Consider the following 25,576-nt stretch of genomic DNA (forward strand, 5'->3'; position numbering starts at 1 on the left):
GGCCTGGCCATTGTTTGGGACATTTAATAACCATTTTGCATCAAAAGGGCCATGGGAGATGTAGGTTGTGTATTGGTTCAAGCTTGTCTAAAGTGTAATTTTGTTCAAGACATAGAGGCCATGAAGATCCTTTGCCCAGTGCAGTTCTTCAGGCTTTTCCCAATTCCAGCCCTGCTTAAGCACAACCCACTACATGGAAAAAAAAAAAAAAAAATGGAGCGGCTGGTAGAGGGATGAGATGAGAGAGAAAGGAAATTGAAGATTATCAGGAAAGACAGATTAAATGACCTACAAGTACAGCCTCCTCTCTGTGTCCTGTCTGTTCCATTCTTATCTTTTCCCTACAATATTTAGGAATACTCACCCTTTACTAATAGCTTTGAAGGATCTAGGCCTTGGTCACCTTGGCTCAAAGGTCCCAGTAGATGCCGAAGGGTAGGTATCATAGTAGCAAGAGTAAGGATCAAACATACCAATTTGAGGAACAGAAAAAATCGGTGGAATTGACCCGAAACTATAAAGTGGCTTCATTCTACGGCAGGTCCACGCCTAGCCCCCAGAGCTTACTGACCGGTCAATATGGAAACCCTACCCAGTACACATATGCACCTTTCCTGTCAAAAACACAGGGATTATATTGTACTGAAGCCATGCTGTTCACGACTCTGGGCAGTCTAAATCAATGTAAAGAATAAATCATAAATGTGTTAAAACAGAATGTTAACATCTGCCCGTTATCTGATACTGGGTGTCAGGGTGTAAAATGGTATAGCTTTTTCTTTCATAGGGACTCACTGTAAAATTTTTTCTTCTTTTCTCCATGTTAATTATTTCCCAGTGACTGGAGTAGTGGCTCCCAAACGTTAGCCTACGTCAGACTTGTCTGCGTTTGTGCATGTTAAGTCCGACTCTGTGCAACCCCATGGACTGTAGTCCACCAGGCTCCTCTGTCCATGGGATTCTCCAGGCAAGAATACTGGAGTGGGTTGCCATGCCCTCTTCCAGGGGATCCTCCTGACCCAGGGATTGAACCTGCATCTTTTATGTCTCCTGCATCGGCAGGCAGGTTCTTTACCACTAGCGAAGACTTATCTGCACGGCTGGTGAGAAACAGATTCCTGGCCCTTCCCCAGAGGTTCTGACCCTGAGGGTCTGCAGCAGGGCTTGGGAACTTGCATTTCTAAGGGGTTTACAGGTGACATTGATGTTGGTCTGGGAACTACACTTGGAGAACCACTGGATGAGGGTATTTGAGGACGTTGATGGAGTTCTTACAGCCTTTGTAGGCTTCTTGATGGGTGAAATGGGCTGTGAGCACCAGTAGGTGACCTTCAGGACGTTGGGGGTCCTTCAGAGGGCCAGGTGAGGGCTCTGTAAGGCCACATGGCCCCTCCATACCAAGCAGCGGAGCCTCCTCTGCTCGCTTGTGTTCTCACCAAATGCCGATTCTGTGTTCTAGACCTTGGCAGGCAACTCTTCCTAAACAAGTTAGTTTGGTGACTGTGAAGATGTGATATGATGGTCAAGTTGTCTGTACTCACTGGAAATCCAGTCTAAGCAAATAGGCCATTTCCTAGATGGGCAATGTCTATTTCCCCTTAGAAAGATAGATTGGCTGCATGGGAGATAGGGGTTTTTATATGCAGATAATGCTTTTGGAGAAGTACATATGTCTCCCAGCTGGTAGAGCTTTAAGATCACCAGGCTTATCACTGTGGCAAGAACATTACCATTTTAAGACAATTTTGTGATCTCTTTACAGAGGCACAAAGAAGCTTTATGTATGTGGAGGAAGTCGGGGTTCAGAAGTTAAACTTTTACAAACCTCTAAAAAATTTAACTTTGTGATCTAGGCCAGGGAAATAGAGGATTTTACAGTTGGATTAATTTAAGAGTAGGTGGCTTCCCTGGTGGCTCAGTGGTAAAGAATCTGCCTGCGAATGCAGGAGGCACAAATTTGATCCCTGATTCAGGAAGATCCCACATGCTGCGGAGCAACTAAGCCCCCACACCACAACTCCTGAGCCTGAGTGCTGCAAGTGTTGAAGCCCTTGCGCCTTAGAGCCCCATGCTCTGCGAGAAGAGAAGCCATCTCAGGGAGAAGCCCACGCATCACAACTAGAGAATAGTCCTCCTTGTGGCAACTGGAGAAAAGCCCATGTAGCAACAACACAGCCAAAAATAAATAAATAAAATTATTTTAAAGAGATTAGTGCACAACTTAGGATACTACTCAGCCCCCACATATGAACATACCTCTTCTTCCCTTCAGAAAGGCATTCCTGTGTCTTCTTGCCCGAGGAAGCTACTGAAGATCCTCAGTTGCCCTTTTTTCAAAGCAAGAGAAGTGTCTTTGCTGCCTCCTCCTATTACGGAGGGGCTGCACTGTTGGCCTTTGGAGCTGGATCATTCTTTGTTGGGGGAGGTTTTCCCATTCACGGGGACATGTTTAGCAGCATCCCTGGTCCCTGCCCATGAGACGCCTGTTCAGTTCAGTTCAGTCGCTCAGTCGTGTCCGACTCTTTGTGACCCCATGAATCACAGCATGCCAGGCCTCCCAGTCCATCATAAACTCCTGGAGTTTACTCAAACTCATGCCCATCAAGTCGGTGATACCATCCAGCCATCTCATCCCCTGTCGTCCCCTTCTCCTCCTGCCCCCAACCCCTCCAAGCATCACGGTCTTTTCCAGTGAGTCAACTCTTCGCATGAGGTGGCCAAAGTATTGGAGTTTCAGCTTCAGCATCAGTCCTTCCAATGAACACCCAGGACTTATCTCCTTCAGGATGGACTGGTTGGATCTCCTTGCAGTCCAAGGGACTCTCAAGAGTCTTCTCCAACACCACAGTTCAAAAGCATCAATTTTTCAGCACTCAGCTTTCTTTGCAGTCCAACTCTCACATCCATACATGACCACTGGAAAAAACCATAGCCTTGACCAGACGGACGCCTGTACCACTCCTGAAATTTCAGTTCAGTTCAGTTTAGTTGCTCAGTCATGTCCGACTCTTTGCGACCCCATGAATCGCAGCATGCCAGGTCTCCATATCCAGCACCAACTCCTGGAGTTTACCCAAACTCATGTCCATCGAGTCGGTGATGCCATCCAGCCATCTCATCCTCTGTTGTCCCCTTTTCCTCCTGCCCCCAATCCCTCCCAGCATCAGGGTCTTTTCCAATGAGTCAACTCTTCACATGAGGTGGCCAAAGTACTGGAGTTTCAGCTTCAGCATCAGTCCTTCCAGTGAACACCCAGGACTGATCTCCTTTAGGATGGACTGGTTGGATGGAACTCCTTGCAATCCAAGGGACTCTCAACAGTCTTCTCCGATACCACAGCTCAAAAGCATCAATTTTTTGGCGCTCAGCTTTCTTCACAATCCAACTGTCACATCCATACATGACCACTGGGGAAAAACCATAGCCTTGACTAGATGGACCTTTGCTGGCAAAGTAATGTCTCTGCTTTTTAATATGCTATCAAGGTTGGTCATAACTTTTCTTCCAAGGAGTAAGCATCTTTTAATTTCATGGCTGCAGTCACCATCTGCAGTGATTTTGGAGCCCCAAAAAATAAAGTCTGACACTGTTTTCACTGTTTCCCCATCTATTTCTCATGAAGTGATGGGACCAGATGCCATGATCTTAGTTTTCTGAATGCTGAGCTTTAAGCCAACTTTTTCACTCTCCTCTTTCACTTTCATCAAGAGGCTTTTTAGTTCCTCTTCACTTTCTACCATAAGGGTGGTGTCATCTGCATATCTGAGGTTATTGGTATTTCTCCCAGCAATCTTGATGCCAGCTTATGCTTCTTCCAGCCCAGCGTTTTTCATGCTGTACTCTGCATATAAGTTAAATAAGCAGGGTGACAATGTACAGCCTTGATGTACTCCTTTTCCTATTTGGAACCAGTCTGTTGTTCCATGTCCAGTTCTAACTGTTGCTTCCTGACCTGCATATAGGTTTCTCTAAGAGGCAGGTTAGGTGGTCTGGTATTCCCATCTCTTTCAGAATTTTCCACAGTTTATTGTGATCCACACAGTCAAAGGCTTTGACATAGTCAATAAAGCAGAAATTGATGTTTTTCTGGAACTCTCATGCTTTTTCGATGATCCAGCAGATGTTGGCAATCTGATCTCTGGTTCCTCTGCCTTTTCTAAAACCAGTTTGAACATCTGGAAGTTCACAGTTGATGTATTGCTGAAGCCTAGCTTGCAGAATTTTGAGCATTACTTTACTAGCGTGTGAGATGAGTGCAATTGTGCGGTAGTTTGAGCATTCTTTGGCATTGCCTTTCTTTGGGATTGAAACAAAAACTGACCTTTTCCAGTCCTGTGGCCACTGCTGACTTTTCCAAATTTGCTGGCATATTGAGTGCAGCACTTTCACAGCATCATCTTTCAGGATTTGAAATAGTTCAACTGGAATTCCATCACATCCACTAGCTTTGTTCATAGTGATGCTTCCTTCCTAAGGTCCACTTGACTTTGCATTCTAGGATGTCTGGCTCTAGGTGAGTGATCACACCATCATGATTATCTGGGTCGTGAAGATCTTTTTTGTACAGTTCTTCTGTGTATTCTTGCCACCTCTTAATATCTTCTGCCTCTGTTACCATTTCTGCTTCCCTACCATTTCTGTCCTTTATTGAGCCTATCTTTGCATGAAATGTTCCCTTGGTATCTCTAATTTTCTTGAAGAGATTTCTAGTCTTTCCCATTCTGTTGTTTTCCTCTATTTCTTTGCATTGATCACTGCGGAAGGCTTTCTTATCTCTCCTGGCTATTCTTTGGAACTCTGCATTCAAGTGGGAATATCTTTCCTTTTTTTCTTTGTTTTTTGCTCCTCTTCTTTTCACAGTTATTTGTAAGGCCTCTTCAGACAACCATTTTGCTATTTTTGCATTTCTTTTCCATGGGGATGGTCTTGATCCCTGTCTCCTGCACAAGGTCATGAACCTCCATCTATAGTTCATCAGGCACTCTGTCTATCAGATCTAGTCCCTTAAATCTATTTCTCACTTCCACTGTATAATCATAAGGGATTTGATTTAGGTCATACCTGAATGGTCTAGTGGTTTTCCCTACTTTCTTCAATTTAAGTCTGAATTTGGCAATAAGGAGTTCATGATCTGAGCCACAGTCAGCTCCTGGTCTTGTTTTTGCTGACTGTATAGAGCTTCTCCATCTTTGGCTACAAAGAGTATAATCAGTCTGATTTCGGTGTTGACCATCTGGTGATGTCCAGGTGTAGAGTCTTCTCTTGTGTTGTTGGAAGAGGGTGTTTGCTATGACCAGTGCATTCTCTTGGCAAAACTCTATTAGCCTTTGCCCTGCTTCATTCTGTACTCCAAGGCCAAATTTGCCTGTTACTCCAGGTGTTTCTTGACTTCCTACTTTTGCATTCCAGTCCCCTATAATGAAAAGGACATCTTTTTTGGGTGTTAGTTCTAAAAGATCTTGTAGGTCTTCATAGAACCGTTCAACTTCAGCTTCTTCAGTGTTCCTGGTTGGGGCATAGGCTTGGATTACTGTGATATTGAACGGTTTGCTTTGCCTTGGAAACAAACAGAGATCATTCTGTCATTTTTGAGATTGCATCCAAGTACTGCATTTTGGACTCTTTTGTTGACCATGATGGCTATTCCATTTCTTCTAAGGGATTCGTGCCCACAGTAGTAGATATAATGGTCATCTGAGTTAAATTCACCCATTCCAGTCCATTTTAGTTCGCTGATTCCTAGAATGTCGACGTTCACTCTTGCCACCTCCTGTTTGACCACTTTCAATTTGCCTTGATTCATGGACCTAACATTCCAGGTTCCTATGCAATATTGCTCTTTACAGCATCGGACCTTGCTTCCATCACCAGTCACATCCACAACTGGGTATTGGTTTTGCTCTGGCTCCATCCCTTCATTCTTTCTGGAGTTATTTCTCCACTCATCTCCAGGAGCATATTGGGCACCTACCGACCTGGGAGTTCCTCTTTCAGTATCCTATCTTTTTGCCTCTTCATACTGTTCATGGGGTTCTCAAAGCAAGCATACTGAAGTGGTTTGCCATTCCCTTCTCCAGTGGACCACATTCTGTCAGACCTCTCCACCATGACCCGTCCGTCTTGGGTGGCCCCACAGGGCATGGCTTATTTTCATAGAGTTAGACAAGACTGTGGTCCTGTGGTCAGGTTGGCTAGTTTTCTGTGATTATGGTTTTAGTGTGTCTGCCCTCTGATGCCCTCTCGCAACACCTACTGTCTTACGTGGGTTTCTCTTACCTTGGACGTGGGGCATCTCTTCACGGCTGCTCCAGCAAAGCACAGCTGCTGCTCCTTACCTTGGACGAGGTCGCCCCTCCTGATCTTGAATGTGGAGCAGCTCTTCTAGGCCCTCTTGCGCTCCTGCATCCACCTCTCCTCCTGAAGTTCAGACCACCAGAAATGTCTCTCGGCATTGCCAGGTGTCCCCTGGCGGGGTGAAAGCTATCACTGGATTCAGAGTATGATTGTATGTAACATGAACTCTACAGGAAATGTTGATTCAGATCTTTTAAAAACTTACATGAACAAGGGTTGGAATTGACATCCCAAGTCATGTGTTGGCCACCAGGTGTCTTGCAAACATGCCATAAAATGCAGAAGAATAATCTTTTAGGTGAGTCCTGGGCCTTGTAGGACCCCAGGCAGGATTGTAAGATCCCCTCTGTCCCCCAATCATCCCATCACCCCAGCCTTCCTTCTGCCAGACGGGGGCCTCCACCCACATTATCCCGGAGCCCATCTTCTCTCCCACTTTCTTCTCTGTTCCCCTTACTCCCCCCCTCCACCATGAAAAGTCTTGCTGTCTTTACTAAATCTTGAGACAAGTAAAAGTATTGACCTAACCTGAGAATGACCAGCTGATTGAATCCTCGTCAGTAGTTGTCCTTCGGAAGAGCCATTTATTGATCCAAATGCATCTCCTGTAGGAAAAAGGTATAAGGAGAGATTCTGGGCCGTTAGGCCATCTCCTGCCTGCATGCAGGCTTGTCTAGGAGCATGAGATCCTTGACAGCTGCAGAAGCACTGTCAGGGATAGGAAGTTTTAAAATCAGAAACTTAAAAAAAAAAAAAAAAAACTCTCTGCCCCCATGACTGGATTCTTACTCTTCACCAAATGCTAATCCCTAAACATTCAGAGAAGCCACCTGCACTATTCGGTTAGATTGTTTCCCTCTGTTTTCTGAGCATTATTGTTTCCACTATTGATTGGCCCATTTTATTCTAGTTTAAAACTCACTGAAAACATCCACAAATATACATTTGATTTTCTTCTAATCTCATGCTTTGTCCACAGGATTAATGTCCTTGTGGTTGATAAATGCTGTTCCTTTTTATCTTGTTATTTTGGGTGAAGGGTAGTATTTTGGGGGGATTCTGTTAAAGGAAAAATAAATTGGTTCTGACACATGTTCAAATGGTAAGGAACATTTTATTCAAGACTCCTGCAAGAGGGACATTGCATTAGGGGAGAGAGTTGGGCTCCACTCCAAGTTCAGCAAGGACACATGAGGATGTATAACCATTGAGCAGAGTGAAGGGTCATGGATGGAAAATTACTAATAGGATACGGCAAGGGTAGAGGGGTTCTCGCCCAACAGCTCCTTAGGGCTCCATAAGCCCCTCCCCCATTTTTTGCCAGGAACAACCAAGTTTCCCAGTTTTCCAGAAGATGCCATGCAGATGAAGTTTCATCGTCCCCCAGTTTGCCCCAGGGTTGTCGCCCTTAAGCCCCTCCCATGTAGATACCCCGAAGGTGTCACTGACATGCAGATCTGGAGTGGAGACAAAGTTATAATCAGACCTTTGCCGCATGTGGGGAATTACTGCTACCTGAACTCTGACATTTACAGTCGGGGAAGCACAGGAGGAGCCATCACTCCGTGTTCTACAGAAACGCAAGCAGAGGCTTCGAGTTCTTCAGGGCCGTGGCTAGAAAGTTCTGGATCTTCCACGTCAATGCATTCCAGGATGACCTCCCGGAAGCAGAGTGCACAGGCGTCAGCTGGCTCAGGAAAGGAGGGTGTGCAATGCATGTGCAGAGCTGCAGGACTCAGGAGGTTTCCGAGATCCGGGAGAGAGACTCTTAGGTCAGAGGCAGGATGCTGACAAGGGTCAGGAAATAAGAAACCACAGAACACCTGCAAAAGCAGCGTTCTTTCTGGGAACCTCCTTTCCCCCAACCCAGCAAATGAATTGACAAGTCCGGAAGGCATCTACTTTCTAGTTGCTTCAATATATACTTCATTTTTTTTAATTAGAGAAAATACTAATAAGGGAAATGGATTCACATTTCTTGAAAATCCATAAATGCCCCAATACTATGTAAGGCCCCCACATTGCTTTCATTAAACACTGCTTTTCTTCAGGTATTTACTGTGTCTAAAGCTCAAGTCTGTCCTTCCATTGTCATTAAGTTTTGGTGAGTTGGTGAGGCTCCCACAATTAACCCAGCTATCAACATAGTTTGTACATTTTTTTTTCTACTTTTCTTTCTAGCCTGAGAACCTGTTGTACTACAGTCAAGATGAGGAGTCCAAAATCATGATCAGCGACTTTGGATTGTCCAAAATGGAAGGCAAAGGAGACGTGATGTCCACAGCGTGTGGGACCCCAGGCTATGTCGGTAAGGATGTTGCGTGTGTATTTTCCCATTTGTCAGCCTGATCGCTTGTCTTTAGCATTCAAGCCTGGCACCTGCCTTCGTTTCCCTTGAGGGAGGAATAAAAAGATCGAGAGACACTGGAACAAGCTTAAAGGGATGTGGTTTTCCCTGAAACCTTCCCCAGAAATCCTGTTTGATTTGGGCGTGAGCCTGCGTGGAGGCCAGGAATTGATTTGGGTCAGTTCCCTGTTTCTAAGACCAGAAATACAGCACATGTATCTATGTTTTCAAATATTTACAGTGACACATTGAGACAGCAGTAAGGTGCAGACACATAACGAAACATTTAAATGCTGATATAAGCACAGGTGGAAAGAAAAGATTAATCAGAGGAGTCTGGTCCAAACCTTGACCAAGTCACTCTCTTGGGCTATCCGCTAATCCTGGCCTGTCCTGGAGAAGCCAAGAATTAAAAATTTTTCCTACAATCAGAACCCCAAGTCCTTTGTCCCAAACACAGCAGAATGCAGAAAAGGTTGTGGCAGATCTGAGCACTCAAATACAGAGAATCCTTTTCCATCTTCTGGGGGCCTGGAGAAAGGCCATTGGAGCTGTGTATGAAGTTAGACTTCATTTACAGGACTGTATTCATTCTTCCAGCAAATGTATACTCAGGTGCCTGCTATGTGCTCGATGCTGTCCTAGGCACTGGGGTGAAGACTGTGAATGAGATGGGGCATCTGCCCTCATGGAGCTGACGTTTTAGTTGGGAAGGACAGACAGCAAAGAAACAGGTGAACAGAGGCGTTTCAGACCTTGCATGGTATGAAGAAGATAGAACGGAGTATGGGACAGAGTGACAAGTGTGAGGAAGAGTTGGGATGGCTCAGGGGACAAGGGGAGACCTGGGCATTGGGCTTCGTGACGAGAAGCAGCCCCAGCCACGGGAAGGTTAGGAGACAGAGCGTTCAGAGTGGAGGCATCAGCTGGTGCTGCGGAGAGAGTACAAGCCAGGAAGGTCTAAGAGCCGGAGAAACGGAAATTGGTAAAGACTTTTGGGAACCAGAGACCAAGGCTGAATTCTCATCATACAAACCATGATGACTTTTCCTAGTGATAACAGTAAACCTGCCCTTAAGGAGAAGAGGTGAAGTTATATGACCAGTGTCATGTGACCTTCCCTTATATGAGGGAAGCAGGCCTCATATAGAGCGAGTGTGGGGCCCCGAGCATTGTGGAAAACTCCAAATGACCTTGGAGGCACTTCAGGGCCCTTCAGGTGCTTGCGTGAAAATGGGCGTTAAGTCATCCCTGTTCATGTCACAACCGGTGCACTCTTAAAGGAACTTGGGGAGAAAAAAACAGACTTGAGGGAAATAGAGAAAAAAATGAGGGGAATAGAAAGAAGCCACAGATTTGGGAGAAGATCACGATGGTGTAAATGTCGGAGGGGAGCAAAAGACGTGCTCAGCACCTCTTAGATCTTGACTGTCCCTGGGTTTTGTCCCTGGGTTGTGTATTTGCACTGGATAGAGAAGGGAGAATGTTCTGATCATGTTTGAGGAGGCAGTACATCTTATGGAGGTGCATGGGAGGGTAAGTTGTCCCTCTTCTAGGATAGAAAAATGATGGTTTCAGGAAGAGCCTGGACCCCACCAGGAGAACTCAGAATGGTGGCTGTGGTGTGAGATGCGTGGGGAGACACACATGTATGCCTGGGGGTGGTGCCATGGGTGGAAATGTGGGTGTGTGATGTGTGAGTGTGCAGTGTGTGTGTGTTATGTGTGTGTGTAGAATTTCTCCAGTTCAGTCCAAGCCACCAAGCAAGTAACAATGAATGAGACAGGCTGTTCTCATTTCTCTTAAAAGACAGGGAGGGAAAAAGCCTGCTCCAACTGTGGTGAACCATAGGCATCAGAAGATGGACAGGCCTGTGAGGTCACGGGGTCCAGTCTCCTGGCCAGAATGGCCTTGCTGTGTCCCACTGGGGATGCTGTAGCTGCCCAGCTCCCCTTCGGGACAGTGGGTTCAGATGTCCTGACACAGAATGTGCATATTTACATATGGGTCACATCGTTCTCATATTTGGCTCCGATGTTGGAAAGCTCTAGCACTTTCTAAATCGATTTCTGCTTTTTTGCATTTGGCAGAGCTGGTGGAACGGCAGTCTCTTTGGGTTTCTAAGTGGCTGCCATCCGAGTGGTCTGGCTCTGTTTAGAGGTCAGATGCTGACGGGGCTGGGAACTGGGGCTGACATCTGGATGTGGCCTTTGCTCTTTTCATCCTACGTGGTGGCGAGTGGGGCCATCAAGGAATTCTGTCAGCAGATACAGGTTTGCTTTGAGTGAGGAGAGAGAGGAGGACTGTGGGAATGGAGCATTTCTGCTTGTTCATATTTATTAAGCACCAAGACTGCTGAGAGACCTCTTCGAGCAAAGAAGGGGCAACACTGGGAGCTTGAGTCTCTGTAGACATGGCTTGGGCAGGGAGCAGCGGAGCTCAGGCTGTTTCTCCCCCACAGTCTGTGTGGCATGCTCCTATCTGACCATCAAAGCCCAGGTTACATAACCCTCTTTTGATTGCTATCCCAACACCCATCGTCTCCTCTGTCGTCTTAGTTCTTTTCCTTTTCTCATCATGGCCCTGATCACGTTGCATCTGAGTCCATCTCTATTCGTGTCTCTCCCCTGCTCCAGTAGAGCAGGGGCTGTGCTTTCTGGTCTTTGCACAGAGGCTTGTTGAATAAACACCTAAGCTTATGCACATTAGTGATTTTTTTTCTCTGTTCCCCTACTATTCACTCAGGGAGCAGTTATTGAATTCCTGTTATGTGTCACGCACAGTAGTGTGGTGTTAGGAATACAAATATGGCTTAGGTAGACAGAGTCTCTGATCTCAAAATGTTCACAGTCTTGGGAGAGACAGAGGGCTAACAGGTGAATTGAATAATGTATGGTAAGTGCCACATTATGCATCATTCTAGGATTATTTATTTAGTGCCTACCTTCTGTTCTAGGCACTAGGGATGTATCAGTAGAAAGAAAACAGAAATATAAAAATGCTCAACCTCATGGTACTTATGTTTGAGATAGAGACAGACTATAGGCTAATAGATGAATTAATTAATATCTTAGATGGTTATGCGTGCTGTGCAGAAAAATAAAGCAGGAAAGAGAACAGGAAATGTCTGTGTGTGTGTGTGTGTGTGTGTGTGTGTGTGTGAGTGAGAGCAGGAAAGAAGAGGAAGTATCTCTGGTTGTGTAGAGAGAGTGGAGATAATTCTCAACCTTAAAGAAAAAGTGTTCACCATCCATCACAAAGGCACTGGTTATCACTTGTATACCATCCTAGTGACTTTGCTTTTTAAATAAATGGACAACAATGTAGTTTTTACTATGTGACCACTGGTTTAATAGATGCTGGTTTTGTTTTCTCATTCAGTTTTATGAGAGAAAGGGACTTGTGTGTAAGGTCAGTCCTGCTCCCTCAGAAGGATGTTAAATGTGGCTAACAGTGTAAGTACAGAACTGTAGTTAGTTGTGCATTTGTGATTTTTATCACTCTATTTGTTGTTGTAAACAGATGCTGTGATAAACTGTGATAGACAGTTTATCCCTTGTGATAAACTCCAAGGGATCTTCCCGACCCAGGGATTGAACGTGGGTCTCCCTCATGGCAGGCAGATACTTTACCATCTGAGCCACCAGGGAAATCCCTGTATCTCTGTTCAGTGACACTTTATTTAATATTATTATTGATTCATTAAGGTTGAATTCAGGCCAACAGCACTGTAACTCATGCCTAAATGAAGTTTACCGAATACACGCTTTCTCCCTAAGGCACACCCAGTCTTCTTGGGCTTGGGATCCCTGGACAGCATTTTGGCCCTGACACCTGGGGGCCATTTTTAATAGCGAAGTCAACAAAAAACATAAAAATGAGGAAAAAAAATTTGCAGTAATTGGACCATGAAAACCATACTGCTGACAGTGTGAGAGATGAAACAAGAGGACAGAGCGTTGCTGCGTGTGCCCCCGGCTGGGAGCAAGCGCCACCGGCAACTCCAGGTTCTGGCCACTCTGGGCAGGCCTACAGATGAACACAAAAGCATCCCAGGTATTGATTTGGGGGCTGCAAATGGATTTTGCCTAGCAAGTAGGCAAATTCACAGATACGGAAACCATAAGTAGTGGGGATGGACGTTATTTGGGAACTGGTAGCTTCTGATGCAGTCTATTTGTTTGTTTTGAGGGGGGTTGGTTGTGCTGTACCTCATGCGGGATCTTAGTTCCCCAACCAGATATTGAGCCAGCACCCCCTGCAGTGACAGCTCACCAGACCTCCAGGGAAGTTCCCTCTGATGCATTTTAAAGCCATGAACCTGAGTGGAATCTGCAAGGGGCGGGTGGGGGGCGAGCAGGGCAAGCAGGTGTAGAAGGAGGAGAGAAAGGTCCCAGGGTTGAGTCCTAGGGACTTGGACAGACAGGGAAGGGACGGGGGTGAAGTGGGAAGAGAAGCAGGGGAGCAGGGGAGTGCTTCAGGGAGGACACAGCTGTGTCCGTGGTGGCTGTTAATTCAGGTGAGATGAAGATGAGGAGTGGGGACCACTGTTTGGGGGAGCTTGAATTGTGGATCCATTGAGTATCAGGTATTTTTGTGGGAACCTGGTAGTCAGAGTAATGCTGGAGAGAAGAGTGCCGTCAATCCTGGGAAGGGACAATCTACCTGTCCCCTCTCCCCAGCAGTCTGATGGGGACACTATTTGGGACCTTGGACATGGAGGCTGTAGCCATGGCCTCCTTTTCACCCAGCCATTTTTTGATTTGAACAGGGCAGGGCCCTTGGGCATTTCCAGGAGAGAAGGAAGAGAGTACCGATCTCCTGCTGCCCATCCTGGGGGTCCTGAATCCCCACCCAGGCCCAAGCCAGGCGCAGAGGATGGCTGTCAGCTTTAGTGCAGAACCCTTCCCAGTCGTGCTGGTTTCAGTTGGCAGGTGCGGTTGTTTTGTTGTTGAGTCAGTTATCACCTAAATGAATCTGCAGCTGGATAGTTTTACCAACATCATTACTTCAATTTAAATAAGTTCTCTAATAATGAAGTAATATTGGAAAAATAGGTGTTTATCTCACATATCCCAATACACATGGTACCTTGGGAGAAAGCAAAGGACTCTGAGCCCTTTGAACTTCACCCTTGACCCTTAGCAGCTGCTAAGGGTGCTTGTTGTTGTTCAGTTGCTAAGTCGCCTCTGACTCTTTGCGACCCCATGGACCCTGCCTGGCTCTTCTGTCCATAGGGTTTTCCAGGCAAAAAATAGTGGAGTGGGTAGCCCTTTCCTTCTGCAGAGGATCTTCCTGACCCGGGGTGGAACCCGAGTCTCCTGCATTGGCAGGCAGATTCTGTACCGCTGAGTTACCAGGGAAGCCATGAGGTCCTTACACAGCCTGTATAAGGAACCTGGGCCTGGGCTGGGTGTCCGGTCACTGATGACAGGATTGCAGCATCTCCATATTGGTGTTTTGGTGTATTGCGTTCCTACTGCAGGCAGCCCCCAGGGCTCTGTCAACACCTGGGGCTTCTCCAGTACATGATGGCCAGTGGGCAGCATGGACCCATAGAAGGGATCACGTTTGCACTATCTAGTAACTACATTTCAGGAGCAGCCTCATAGTATAGGTGAGAGGGCGATGGGTGAGGGCTAGAACAAGGGAGAAGACTCATCGGGGAGGCAGGATTTGAAGGCAGGGTAGAAGCTGGGCCAAGATGAAGGGAGTGATGGATGCAGGCAAGCAGGAGAACAAAGGTCCAGGGTTGTGAATGACTTCAGGTACACAGCGTCTGGGGGGATGAGCAGACTCACTTGGCTTGGAGGGTGGACGTGCATTACTAAGTCCTTGGAGAGAATTTAGGAGAAACATCAGGCTATCTGGTGGCGATCAGCTCCTCAGGGTAACAAGGTGACCGTCAGTACAGTGCTGACCTGGATTTAGAATCCATTGAATTGAGCCAAATGTAACATTCCCCTTGGCACCGCCAATAAGAAATAAAAGTCAGAGCTGAAAAGTTTGTAACATTACTTATGCGACTTGCTCTGCTGCATTAATTAAAATACCAACGAGCTCTCCTGAATCACTAAACAGAAACAATAAGTCATGGAAAGCGTTCATATCAGTCATGTAATTGACAAGGGACTAGAGATGACAAATGTACTTCTGTTTGTTAGGGGAAAGCCTATGTTTGATTTCTAGATAATTACTATTTGCACACTGGTGTGATTTCTCAAATTCTATGGGAAAATTAAGTTCTTTTAAAAGAACTTTGAACCTTGGTCTCTGGATTAAGTGACGAAGTGCCTCACCAGAGGGCAAGCCTGTGCTGTTACTGATTCTTCCAGAGAACAGTCTTTCTTTTTCAGAGATTGCAAGCTTCATTTTGAAAAGGGCGGAATGGCAGGGGTGGTGCTCGGTGGTGCTCTCTGATGTTTGCCTTTGAACTCCATGAGACTTTATTTTTCCATCGAGCGTTTTGAGTGATGATCCCTCACTTTGCAGTCTTCCATTTGGAATGCATACCAGGAACCACTTTTTCATTGTTGGATGTTCCTCAGAAATAAGGAGAGAAGCCTTTCTGTCTGAGCTGTCATTGTGTTTATAAGAACTGTATCTTGGTCCTTTAGAAGGTGCCTTATTGTGACGTTACTTAAACTGTGAAGAAGGAGGCATTCCAGTCTCTTCTCATAACTTAGTTGCTTGCAGAGACGTTGCTGAATGCTTTGGTCTATCCCTGGCTTAACATGTCTGAAATCATTTAGACAAGTTTCGTGTGTTCTTCTCTAAATGGAAATGGAGAACAGTTGGTCAGCGTTCTTGGCATATTTTTTCACTGTTAGAGAAATTTTTTTAATTCATGAGATCATTGCATTGTAAAAACTTGATAAGGAGCTTGGGGTTTGGATGAGATCTTGGAAACCAGGGATTCCAGGAACCAGGGTTTCATTTTGGGATGAAGACTCTCAAGGCTGCCCAGCCTGTAGTTGGTGGCCATCACAACAGGGGGTCTTGAATGTGAGATTCTCTCTCTGCCACTGATTACTTGTAAGGAAGGCCTGAGCCATCCCTTAAACTCTTGGGTTCTCAGTTTCTTGTTTGTAAAATAAGCCTGCTGAACTGATTATCAAATCAGGTCCCACTGCTCTCCACTTACAAAAACAATACTCATATTGATAGAAAGGAAAGATACCTCTTATCAGAACATCAGCAGTCTGGGGAGATGGTGGACTCAGTGTCCCCACAAAACCACCTCCCAAGATTCTGCTCTGCCATGAAAGCTTTTCAGGGAAACAGGGAAGTCATCTCATGAATCACTGAGGCAGGGGTCAGTCATCACCCTCCCTCACTGCATACACACTTGTGTGCCAGCTGGTCGACTCCTCCTGGTCTTTATTCAGATGTTATCTTGTTCATGCAGTTTGTTTGCAAGATTGCTGAAGAGAAGCTAGGGAAGAGATCTGGTCCTGTCAGTTCCTTATTCTTCATTTCTGCTTCTTTGATCTGTGAAAGGACCAACAAGGTAGGCAAAGGATTGTGTGAACAAAAGATTAGGAAGGTGTGCCAGGGCCAGAGATAAATAGAGCATGGGCGCGCCTGGTTTAAGGTTAGTGATGAGGCAAGACAGAAAGGCCACCTTCAGAGAACTCTTTCCTATTAGGAGCTTTTTCCTGTCAAAAGATGCTTAAAGATTGACCTCTATGACTGTTTTTCTGGTTCTACAGACATCTGGCTTAGTATCCTTTAAGAGTATAAATATGTGTGTCAAGGAAATTTGACCGTCGTTTTTTTCCCCATCTTCATTCAGAACAGACAAGAAAAACACTCAATTACGTTGACATCATCCATCTCTTAAGCAAGCTAAGTCCCTTGGTTCCTTTTATCTTTCCTCATGGATCCTCTGTTCCTGGTGCTTTCATCTTCTCTCTTCTGTGTGGTCATTTTCTCCCAGAGAGGTGGGGTTTTATTTGTTGTTCACTTAAATTTTAGTACACGTCTCTGAGCATTACATCGTTGCTCTCACCCTCTCAGACTGTTAGCGTTGAAACAGGATTTTCTGTTACTGACAAATTGTCCCATAGATGACTGAGGGGAAGGTCCAAATAGGAACCTCCTCTTTCCTTCTCTCTCAGCAGCTGCTCAGTGACAACCAATAGCAACTGTTTCATCACCCTGGGCGCTGCACCCAGACCCCACTTATCAGAGAGAACCACCCCGAACCCTGCACGTGGGGAGAGTTTTAGGGCAAGACTTTTAGCCTTGACAGTGAATATGGGTGAGGGCAAAAGGTCATGAGCAGAACACAAGCAAAGAGAACGCAGCCCTGCCCTGGAAGAGTCCCCGCCCCCACTAAATCTCTTTTAAAACTGTCTGTGAAGCAGTCTCCATCCTTCTGGAATTCCTTCACAGCTCCTCTCTCAATACTTGAATCCTGGGATGGAATTTCATGGTTTCTGAACTGATACCATTTTGCGGTGATAGAGTGGAAAGAAGCTCTGCCACGTTTTGGAACTTACTCTTTTTTTTTTCTTTGAATGATTATAGACCAAAACATTGGAATGAGTGTAACAGTCTTCTTCATGTTGAAGTATAGCTCATCAGATTTCAGAAGTGAGGAGGGCTTCAGTGCAAAGGAGCCATCTGGCTGTGTTTACAAACCCCTTTAGGGCAGAGGCAGAATCTGGGGACCACCTGCAGGGAACACGTTACGAGGCTATCCATGCCACACGGCTCTGAAATGCCTTACTCAGAACATTTTTCTTCCTCTGTTGCACTGAGTTCCAGGTCTCTCCCACATTTGAAAACACCAGATACCAGCCACCCTCCCCGTTTTCCACTCCCTTCCCGTTCCTTCCCTGACTCCCACCAGCCACATTTTGGCTTCAGGAGCATTTGAATAGTAACCCAGCTCCAGTCAGACTGGTAATGAGAAACCAGGATGGCGCTTTAATGGGGACTCTTCATGCCTGTGGTAAAATTCAAGAAGCGACTAGGAAAATCCAAGTGAGCTGCTTGTCTGTGATGCATTTTTAGTGAATTACGACTCGAAAAGAGGATGAGAAAGAGCTAAGGAACCTATAACAAGCACAATGAGAACAAGCTGTCCCGAGAACCTTCTGCTCCTCCTGACTTCTGCAACTTCGGGCTGAAGACAAACCACCAGCAAGGAAGGATCCTGTATTTCAGCTGTGTTTTTGTTTGCCAACAATCCAGATTGCAATACTCTGAATCTAGGTGAAGCAACATTATACTCACAGTAAAGCCCCTCACTGAGGGTTTTTTTCCTTTTTGAATACCCCTCCTGCTGAAAATTCTACTGGCAAGAAGCAGATCTGAGTAAACTCGTTCAATATCGCCTCCTCTTTGTAATCAGCTCTCTCCGAGGCTGGATTCTCCTCTGATATATACACCTGAATCTTAATTTCCTTGATCTTTAGAATTTTATTTACTGTCTCTGAACGGGTCACTGCTGGGAAGAAATGTCCTCTTTATCTCCCACTATGTTTTTATTTACGATGTGTTAGTTTCAGGTGTATAGCAAAGTGATTCAGTTATACGTATCTATGTATGCGTGCATGCTAAGTCGATTCAGTCATGTCCAACTCTTTGCGACCCCATGGACTGTAGCCTGCCAGGCTCCTCTGTCCATGGGATTCTCCAGGCAAGAATACTGGAGTGGGTTGCCATTTCCTTCTCCAGGGGATCTTCCCCACCCAGGGATCGAACTCTCGTCTTTTGTGTCTCCTGCATTGGCAGGCAGACTCTTTACCACCAGCACCACCCGGGAAAGCCCATCTATATCTGCCTGTGCTGCTGCTTAGTCACTTCAGTCACATCCGACTCTGTGGGACCGTGTGGACCGCCGCCTGCCAGGCTCCTCTATGCGTGAGATTCTCCAGGCAAGAGTAGTAGAGTAGGTTGTCATGCCCTCCTCCAGGAGATCTTCCTGATCCAGGGATTGAACCTGGGTCTCCTGCATTGCAGGCAAAATCTGTACCCCTGTGTTACCAGGGAAGCCCATCTATATTTATGTATTAATTTCTATTTTTATTCAGATTCTTTCCCCTTATAGGTTATTAGAAGATATTGAGCTGAGTTCCCTGTGCTATACAGTAGGTCCTTGTTGGTTGCCTATTTTATATATAGTGGTTAGTATCGCCCACTGTTTCAGTGAAGTCCTTCTTGCCACCTCGATGACATACAAATGTCACTAACCCTTTGGAACTATATTGCAATTTGGTTTAAGGCTCTATCCATTTATCTACCAGCAGAGTTGCTGTGACCCTTCTCACCACCTGTGGAGATTCCTCAGTGACAGGAAGACTTGGTTCAAGTGTCTTGGGACACACATCCATAACATACAGTTGGCCATCTGGATCCACAGATTCCAAATTCTCAGATTCAACCAAATGCAAATCGAAAATATTTTTTAATTGTGAAAAAGCTCCAAAAAAGCGAAACTTGAATTTGCTGCTTATCAGCAATGATTTATACAGCCTTAACATTGTATAAGGTTTTACAGGTCATCTAGAGATGATTTGAAGTATGCAGGAGGATGTTGTAAATAATATGCAAATACTGTGCCACTTTATGTATGGGACTTCAGCAAGGTCAACCACAGGGAGGGCCAGATGAACCTTAGACTAAGCCATAGACTGGCAGGCTGCCCATCTGCCTGCCTGTCTGTCTGCTGATGTCATAGGCTACATAGTAGGTTGGATGTTTCAAGTTCATTTTCAAAAACAGAAGCTCATTTTCAAAGACAAGTAGAGGTGCTGCTGCTCGAGGGTCTCATCAGCTCTATCTCGGAAGTGGCCGTTTAATACACTCCAGGGGATGAAGCAGTGCACCCCAGTGTTCAGAGTAGCACCATTTACAATAACAAGATGGGGAGTAACCTCAATGTCCATCAACAGATGAATAAATAAAGAAGATGTGGTGTGTACATACATATATATGTATACACACACACAATGGAATATTACTCAGCCATAAAAAAGAATGAAATGATGCCATCTGCAACAGCATGGATGGATGGATCTAGAGCTTATCATACTAAGTGAAGTAAATCAGAAAAAGATAAATGCCACCGTATGCTATCACTTAGGTGTGGAGTCTAAAATATGACACAAATGAAGTGACTTACAAAACAGACTCACTGATGTAGAAAACAAACATGGTTACCAAGGAGGAAGCTGTGGGGGAGGGATTAATTATCAGTTTGGGATTATCAGATCCAGACTATATATAAAATAGATACACGACAAGATCCTACTGTACAGCACAGGGGACTGTATTCAATATCCTATAAGAAACCATAATGGAAAAGAATATGAAAAATAATGCACACACACACACATATACATATAACTGAATCATTTTGCCATACACCAGAAACTGACATGACATTATAAATCAACTATATTTCAATAAAGGAAAACTTAGGGGAAAAAATTAGGATATATGCATTTTTGTAACCAGTCTTCCAGAATAATTTTCAACCTTCTTTAAAAAAGAATTATAACTGAGGCCCATGAAAGCAAGAACTGGTTAGAACTGGGCTTTGCACCCTTGTCACTGCTTAAAGGATGAGGAGAGCTCAGGGCAATGGAGACAGAAATCTTGATGACTCCTGGCCTGGAGGTAGGAGGGGGACGTGTAGGGGAGGAGGGGGCCGGGGGAGAAAATGTGGGAGGAGCTCAGTCTGTCCTTCCCTCAGACGCAGGGCCATGAAGGTGCCACACACAGCCAGAGTCCCTGGCCATCGCATGGATCTCTGACACCAGGACAAATGGGCCTCGTGCTCACAGCGCTGTCAGTCAGCCATGATGAACAGGCTGCTCCTGTTACTGGGCCTGGGCTGGTGTCTGGACCAAGAAGGGATGATGTAAACGTGCTGGTGATGAAGTGACCCCAGGGATCCATAACTAGATGAACAAAGGAACCACCTGGCTCCTGCCAGCTCTAAGACTCAAGCTCTCCCAACCTGCCCTTCCAGTCACATGTCAGCCTGGCTCAGTCCTGACTTTTGAGGGTTTTCATCAAAAGGGTGGAACTCTTCCTTTATGAATCATTTCCATTGTGTTAAGCTAGAATCAAAGGAAAGTACTTCATGATATCAGGAATCTATCCAGCCTTAATTCTAGAAAGTGATAAAGCTTACATTCTTTTTGCTCCCTTGATCTTACCAACTTCTCTTCTTACATAATAACTACTAACTATATAACTATAACTATAACTATACTAACTGTACCCATAAGTTATGTGCTGCTTATTTCCTTTAAGTCTCATAACCGTCCTCAAATTTGGGTTCTATTGATGTTCCCATTTTACAGATAAGCAAAATGGAGGCTGAGAAAGATTAAGGGACTTACCCATGTCCACACATGCAGTAAATGGTAGAGCCTAGGTTTCTTTCACTGAAAAGCCAATGTACCCAGCAGTTTAAAACTTCTTATATCCAGACAACTAAAGTCATTTTTTGTTACAAGAACCTAAATCCTGGCAACCATTCCACATCCTTCAGACCTCTCCTACTCTTTTATCTCTGCACCTATTACTTTTTTCTTAGAGTACAACATGAAGGCATATTCTTACAGCACCACTGGCCACAGCACTTTCTTTCCCTGGTTGTATCTTTCACTATCTATCTTCACCTTATTTTTCATTTGACTATGGGAGGTAATTTATGTTTTTCCTTGAATATTTTTAAGGCTTCCCTCGTGGCTCAGACAATAAAGAATCTGCCTGCAATGCAGGAGGCCTGGGTTCAATCTCCGGTCAGGAAGATCCCCTGGAGAAGGGAAATGGCAACCCACTCCAGTATTCTTGCCTGGAGAATCCCTTGGACAGAAGAATCTGGCAGGCTGCAGTCCATGGGGTCACAAAAGAGTCTGACAGGACTGAGCAACTAACACTTTCACTTTAGAGTAAGTTCAGTATCTTCAGAGCTGGATTTCAAATGAGTTAAATTAAAAAATCAACACCACCTCGCCCATCCTGCCATGATCTTGTCTGAGTACAATCATCGTCCTTAGGAAGGTGGCTGAGGCTTGCGTGTACCCTCAATGACCCAGAGAACAGGTGTGCCCTGGGGGCTGGGGCCAGCTATGCTGTGGTCACCTACAGAGCCAGTGCCTTAATGGGACGCAACCCGTTAAGCGATTGAATAAGGAGAAACCCCACCACTGTGGTTCTGGACCGCTGGCTCTTCTTTTCCAGCACTGAGGGCTGCTCCTGCCACCTTGGGCTGCCCCCTCCTGCCAGTGCCCCTCTTCTTCCCAAGAAGTGGTCATCTTTGAGGTATGGAGAGGAATGGTCCTCAGACATCCATGGAGGAAAAAAAATCACCTTGAACATGAACGTGGTAGCATGGTGAGATCTCAGTCTCCCCTCTCTCTGCAGAGGCTGTTCACAACACATCCTTGGATGCAGGAAAAGGGAAAATTCCTTTTCTGTTTTATTAGAGCCTGAGGATTGATGACTGTGGCCCCCGCCCCCACAAGCCACTGTCCGCATTTCCAATTCCACTTGGTTAGGCCTTTTTCTCTCTCTCTGGTTCAGTAAGGAAAATGGGCAACTTAATTGTTTTAAAAACAACATGAAAGGTTTCTGGAATTCTTTTTTTTTTTTTCTTTTTGAAATCTCTGGAGTCCTTCCCTTTACCAAAAATCCTTGCTCTAAATCAATATAGAACAGCTCAGTTTATAGGAGACGTTTCCCACCAAATGGAATTTTCCACAGTGGGTTGGTAAGTGAGTCTCATAACAGTAAATTCAATTATTGTCAGTTTGGAACCTACTGTTTCACTGGAGAGCGTGGGGTAAGCCTGGGGCTCAGAAGGCGGAACATCTGTCCACAGATCCTTCCAGGAGCTCGTGGGAGGCTCTGCCGAGGCTGTGTGACTTACATGGAGATGACTTCTATTTACTGGTGTAAATTCAACTGATGGGATACTGTTTCTATTGGGAATAGCCCCCCAAAAATCTGAATTAATAGCCCCCAAGATCTAACAGGAAGGAGGTTCTGAGAGATCATTTACTTTTTTTTTTGCTGTTTAGCCCTAGAACTAGTATTAATAATCCTGAAATCCCTTCAAGAAAAGCTTTTAAAAGGAGAGCAGCATGAATGACAAACACCCACTTTCAGAGAATTAGGGATAATTCTGCTTCTTTTATCCCCCAAATTCATGTCAGAAATAATTTGCTTAAGGAAAGGTATTTAGCAGTTGATCTTCTGGTCAAAGCTATGGTTTTTCCAGTAGTTATGTATGAATGTGAGAGTTGGACCATAAAGAATGCTGAGCCCTGAAGAACTGATACCTTTGAACTGTGGTGCTGGAGAAGACTCTTGAGAGTGCCTTAGTTTGCAAGGAGATCAAACCAGTCAATTCTAAAGGAAATCAACACTGAATATTCATTGGAAGGACTTATGCTGAAGCTGAAGTTCCAATACTTTGGCCACATGATATGAAGAGCTGATTCACTGGAAAAGATCTTGATGCTGAGAAAGATTGAAGGCAGGAGAAGGGGACGACAGAGGATGAGATGGTTGGATGGCATCACTGACTCAATGGACATGAATTTGAGAAAACTGCAGGAGACGGTGGTGAAGGACAGGGAAGACTGCCGTGCTGCAGTCCATGGAGTCACAAAGGGTCAGATTCAACTTAGCAGCTGAGCAACAATGTACGTAATATAGGGACTTCCCAAATGACAGTGGCTTGCAATCCAAAATTCGTTTGTGACCCTTTCGTTTTTTCTTTTTATGGTTCCTATGGCTACTCACTGAAAATATTTGAGGCAGCGAAGTTTGTTTGTAAATCATCTCTCTGGAATTTTATTTTTTTGGGTGCACTCGGCCTTTGTTGCTGCACATAGGCTTTCTTTAGTTGCAGTGCTCAGGCTCCTCATTGCAGTGGCTTCTTGTGTCTTGTGATGCACTGGTTTAGTTGCTCCTCAGCATATGGAATCTTCCTGGACCAGGAATCTAACCCATGTCCCCTGCATTGGCAGGTGGATTCTTATCCACTGTACCACCAGGGAAGTCCTGGGAAACATTTTCTTGTAGAAATAATGGCATGTGTGTGTTGAGTGGATTGGATTCAGTTGTATCACCATTTGATGCATAAGCAGTATGTACTATGCCTGATAATACAGTCTAGAGGTGGTCTCCAGCAGCATGAAGCCTGGTGCTGACGATGTGATTCACACAGCAATAAAGAGATGGATAAGGTACCGTAGGAGCCTGCTGGAGGCTAGTGGATTACAGGTCTGTGATGAATGGACCTGGGAACCCAACTGTCAGGCTCAACCCAAGTCACTCAGATGGGGCTGCCGACACCCCACCCGTGCTCTCTCCACCTCTAAAAGACTGACTTCAGCCAAGCCTAAGATGCAGTCAGGAGGTTGGACCTGCCGCCTATCTTGGATCTGTCCCTTCAACACTTTGGGTGGGTGGACTCCTCTACTGCCACTGATGACCACTGACTGCCCCAAGGTCCGGGTCTTAAAATGCACTGGAGGAACATGTGTGCCCTCCCCACTTGAGTCTTTAAAAAAAAACAAAAACATTAGTTTTTTTGGTTTGTTTTTAGTTGCACCATGTGGCATGCAGAATCTTAGTTCCCTGACCAGGGATGGAACCCACTGCATTAGAAGCACGGAGTCCAAACCATTGGACTTACAGGGAATTCCCCCCACTTGAGTCTTTCTCTTCTGCTGTGTCTGTGCCTCGAAATCAAGTCCTTTCCTGCTCCTCCTGGGGGCTGATGGCATCACAGATAAGCTGCGGTGCTTCTCCATGACTGCTCCCTTTGTCAGTAGCTCCAATTAAGTTATTTCAATTCAGAGCTGCCCTCAGTTAGACGGTGTGGGGGTGGCTAGAGTCATTGCCAAGCTGCCACACCACGTGAATCGTGCTGGGTACAGTTAGGAGAGAAAATGATTTCTGCTTGATGAAAAAGTTCTTAATCAGCAGCTCCTGCGGGTGCTGGGGATGAGATGGGATGGCAGTGGCACAGAGAACCCTCATCGCTTCCTGATGCTCTGGGTGGACAGTGTTCCACGCCGTCTCCCTCAGCTGTTGTTTGAACGTTTGTGAGTTGGATGCTGTGACTTTTTAGAATTACAGTGAATTCTCACTGATGGTTCAAGTTTGATAACATAACATGAGGGAGTTTGGCTGATTCTCAGAATAAAAACTGGTCTTTCAAAAGATCAGAGAAAAAAAAAAAAAGATCAGAGAAAAGGGATTCTCCCAGCACTACATTGGGAAGGGACCAGGAGAATGGTAGTGGTGTAGTCGTTCTCGTGCCCGACTTTCAGACCCCATGGACCATAGCCCGCCAGGCTCCTCTGTCCATAGAGACTTCTTTAAGCAAGAATACCGGAGTGGATTGCCATTCCTTTCTCCAGGGGATCTTCCCGACCCAGGGATCCAACCTGGGTCTGCCGCATTTCAGGCAGATTCTTTACTGTCTGAGCCACAATGGTAGGAGGGGGAATGGTAGGAGCACCAAAAACCAGAGGAGTGAAACCAGTTGACAGAACTATAGCACCAAGTGCAGAACACAGATGGAGACTAGGAGAAAAAACATCCTCCCATGACCTCAGGGGTTCATCATGATTTGATCACCATGTCTAATTATCCAGAAGGTTTTGAATATTGCCTGAGAATTTTTTTTTTTCCAAGAATTACTATGAGATGAAAAGCTAGCCATTTAAAACTAGGTGGGCTTGTTCAAACCATGTCCAAAAGAACATTTGCTTCCAGGAAAACAGAATTTGGTTCTCTAGGGAAAATAGAATTTAAGCCGTTCATGTGTGTACCATCATGCAATTTTAAAAACATATTAAATTGGTGAGAATTTTAATTCCAAATCAGTTT

At 45.3% G+C, this 25,576-nt stretch overlaps 1 protein-coding gene across 2 annotated transcripts in view; it reads left to right on the plus strand.

Moving 5' to 3' along the window:
- Positions 1-25,576, plus strand: part of CAMK1D (calcium/calmodulin dependent protein kinase ID) — a 395,130-nt gene that overhangs the window by 329,544 nt on the left and 40,010 nt on the right. For both annotated transcript variants that reach the window (XM_061126085.1, XM_061126083.1), the window contains exon 5: positions 8,536-8,662. In XM_061126085.1, coding sequence (XP_060982068.1) covers positions 8,536-8,662 — 127 coding nt within the window. The remainder of the gene's footprint in view (positions 1-8,535; positions 8,663-25,576) is intronic.

This window comes from Dama dama, chromosome 23 (assembly GCF_033118175.1).
Source record: "Dama dama isolate Ldn47 chromosome 23, ASM3311817v1, whole genome shotgun sequence".
Classification (NCBI taxonomy): domain Eukaryota; kingdom Metazoa; phylum Chordata; class Mammalia; order Artiodactyla; family Cervidae; genus Dama; species Dama dama.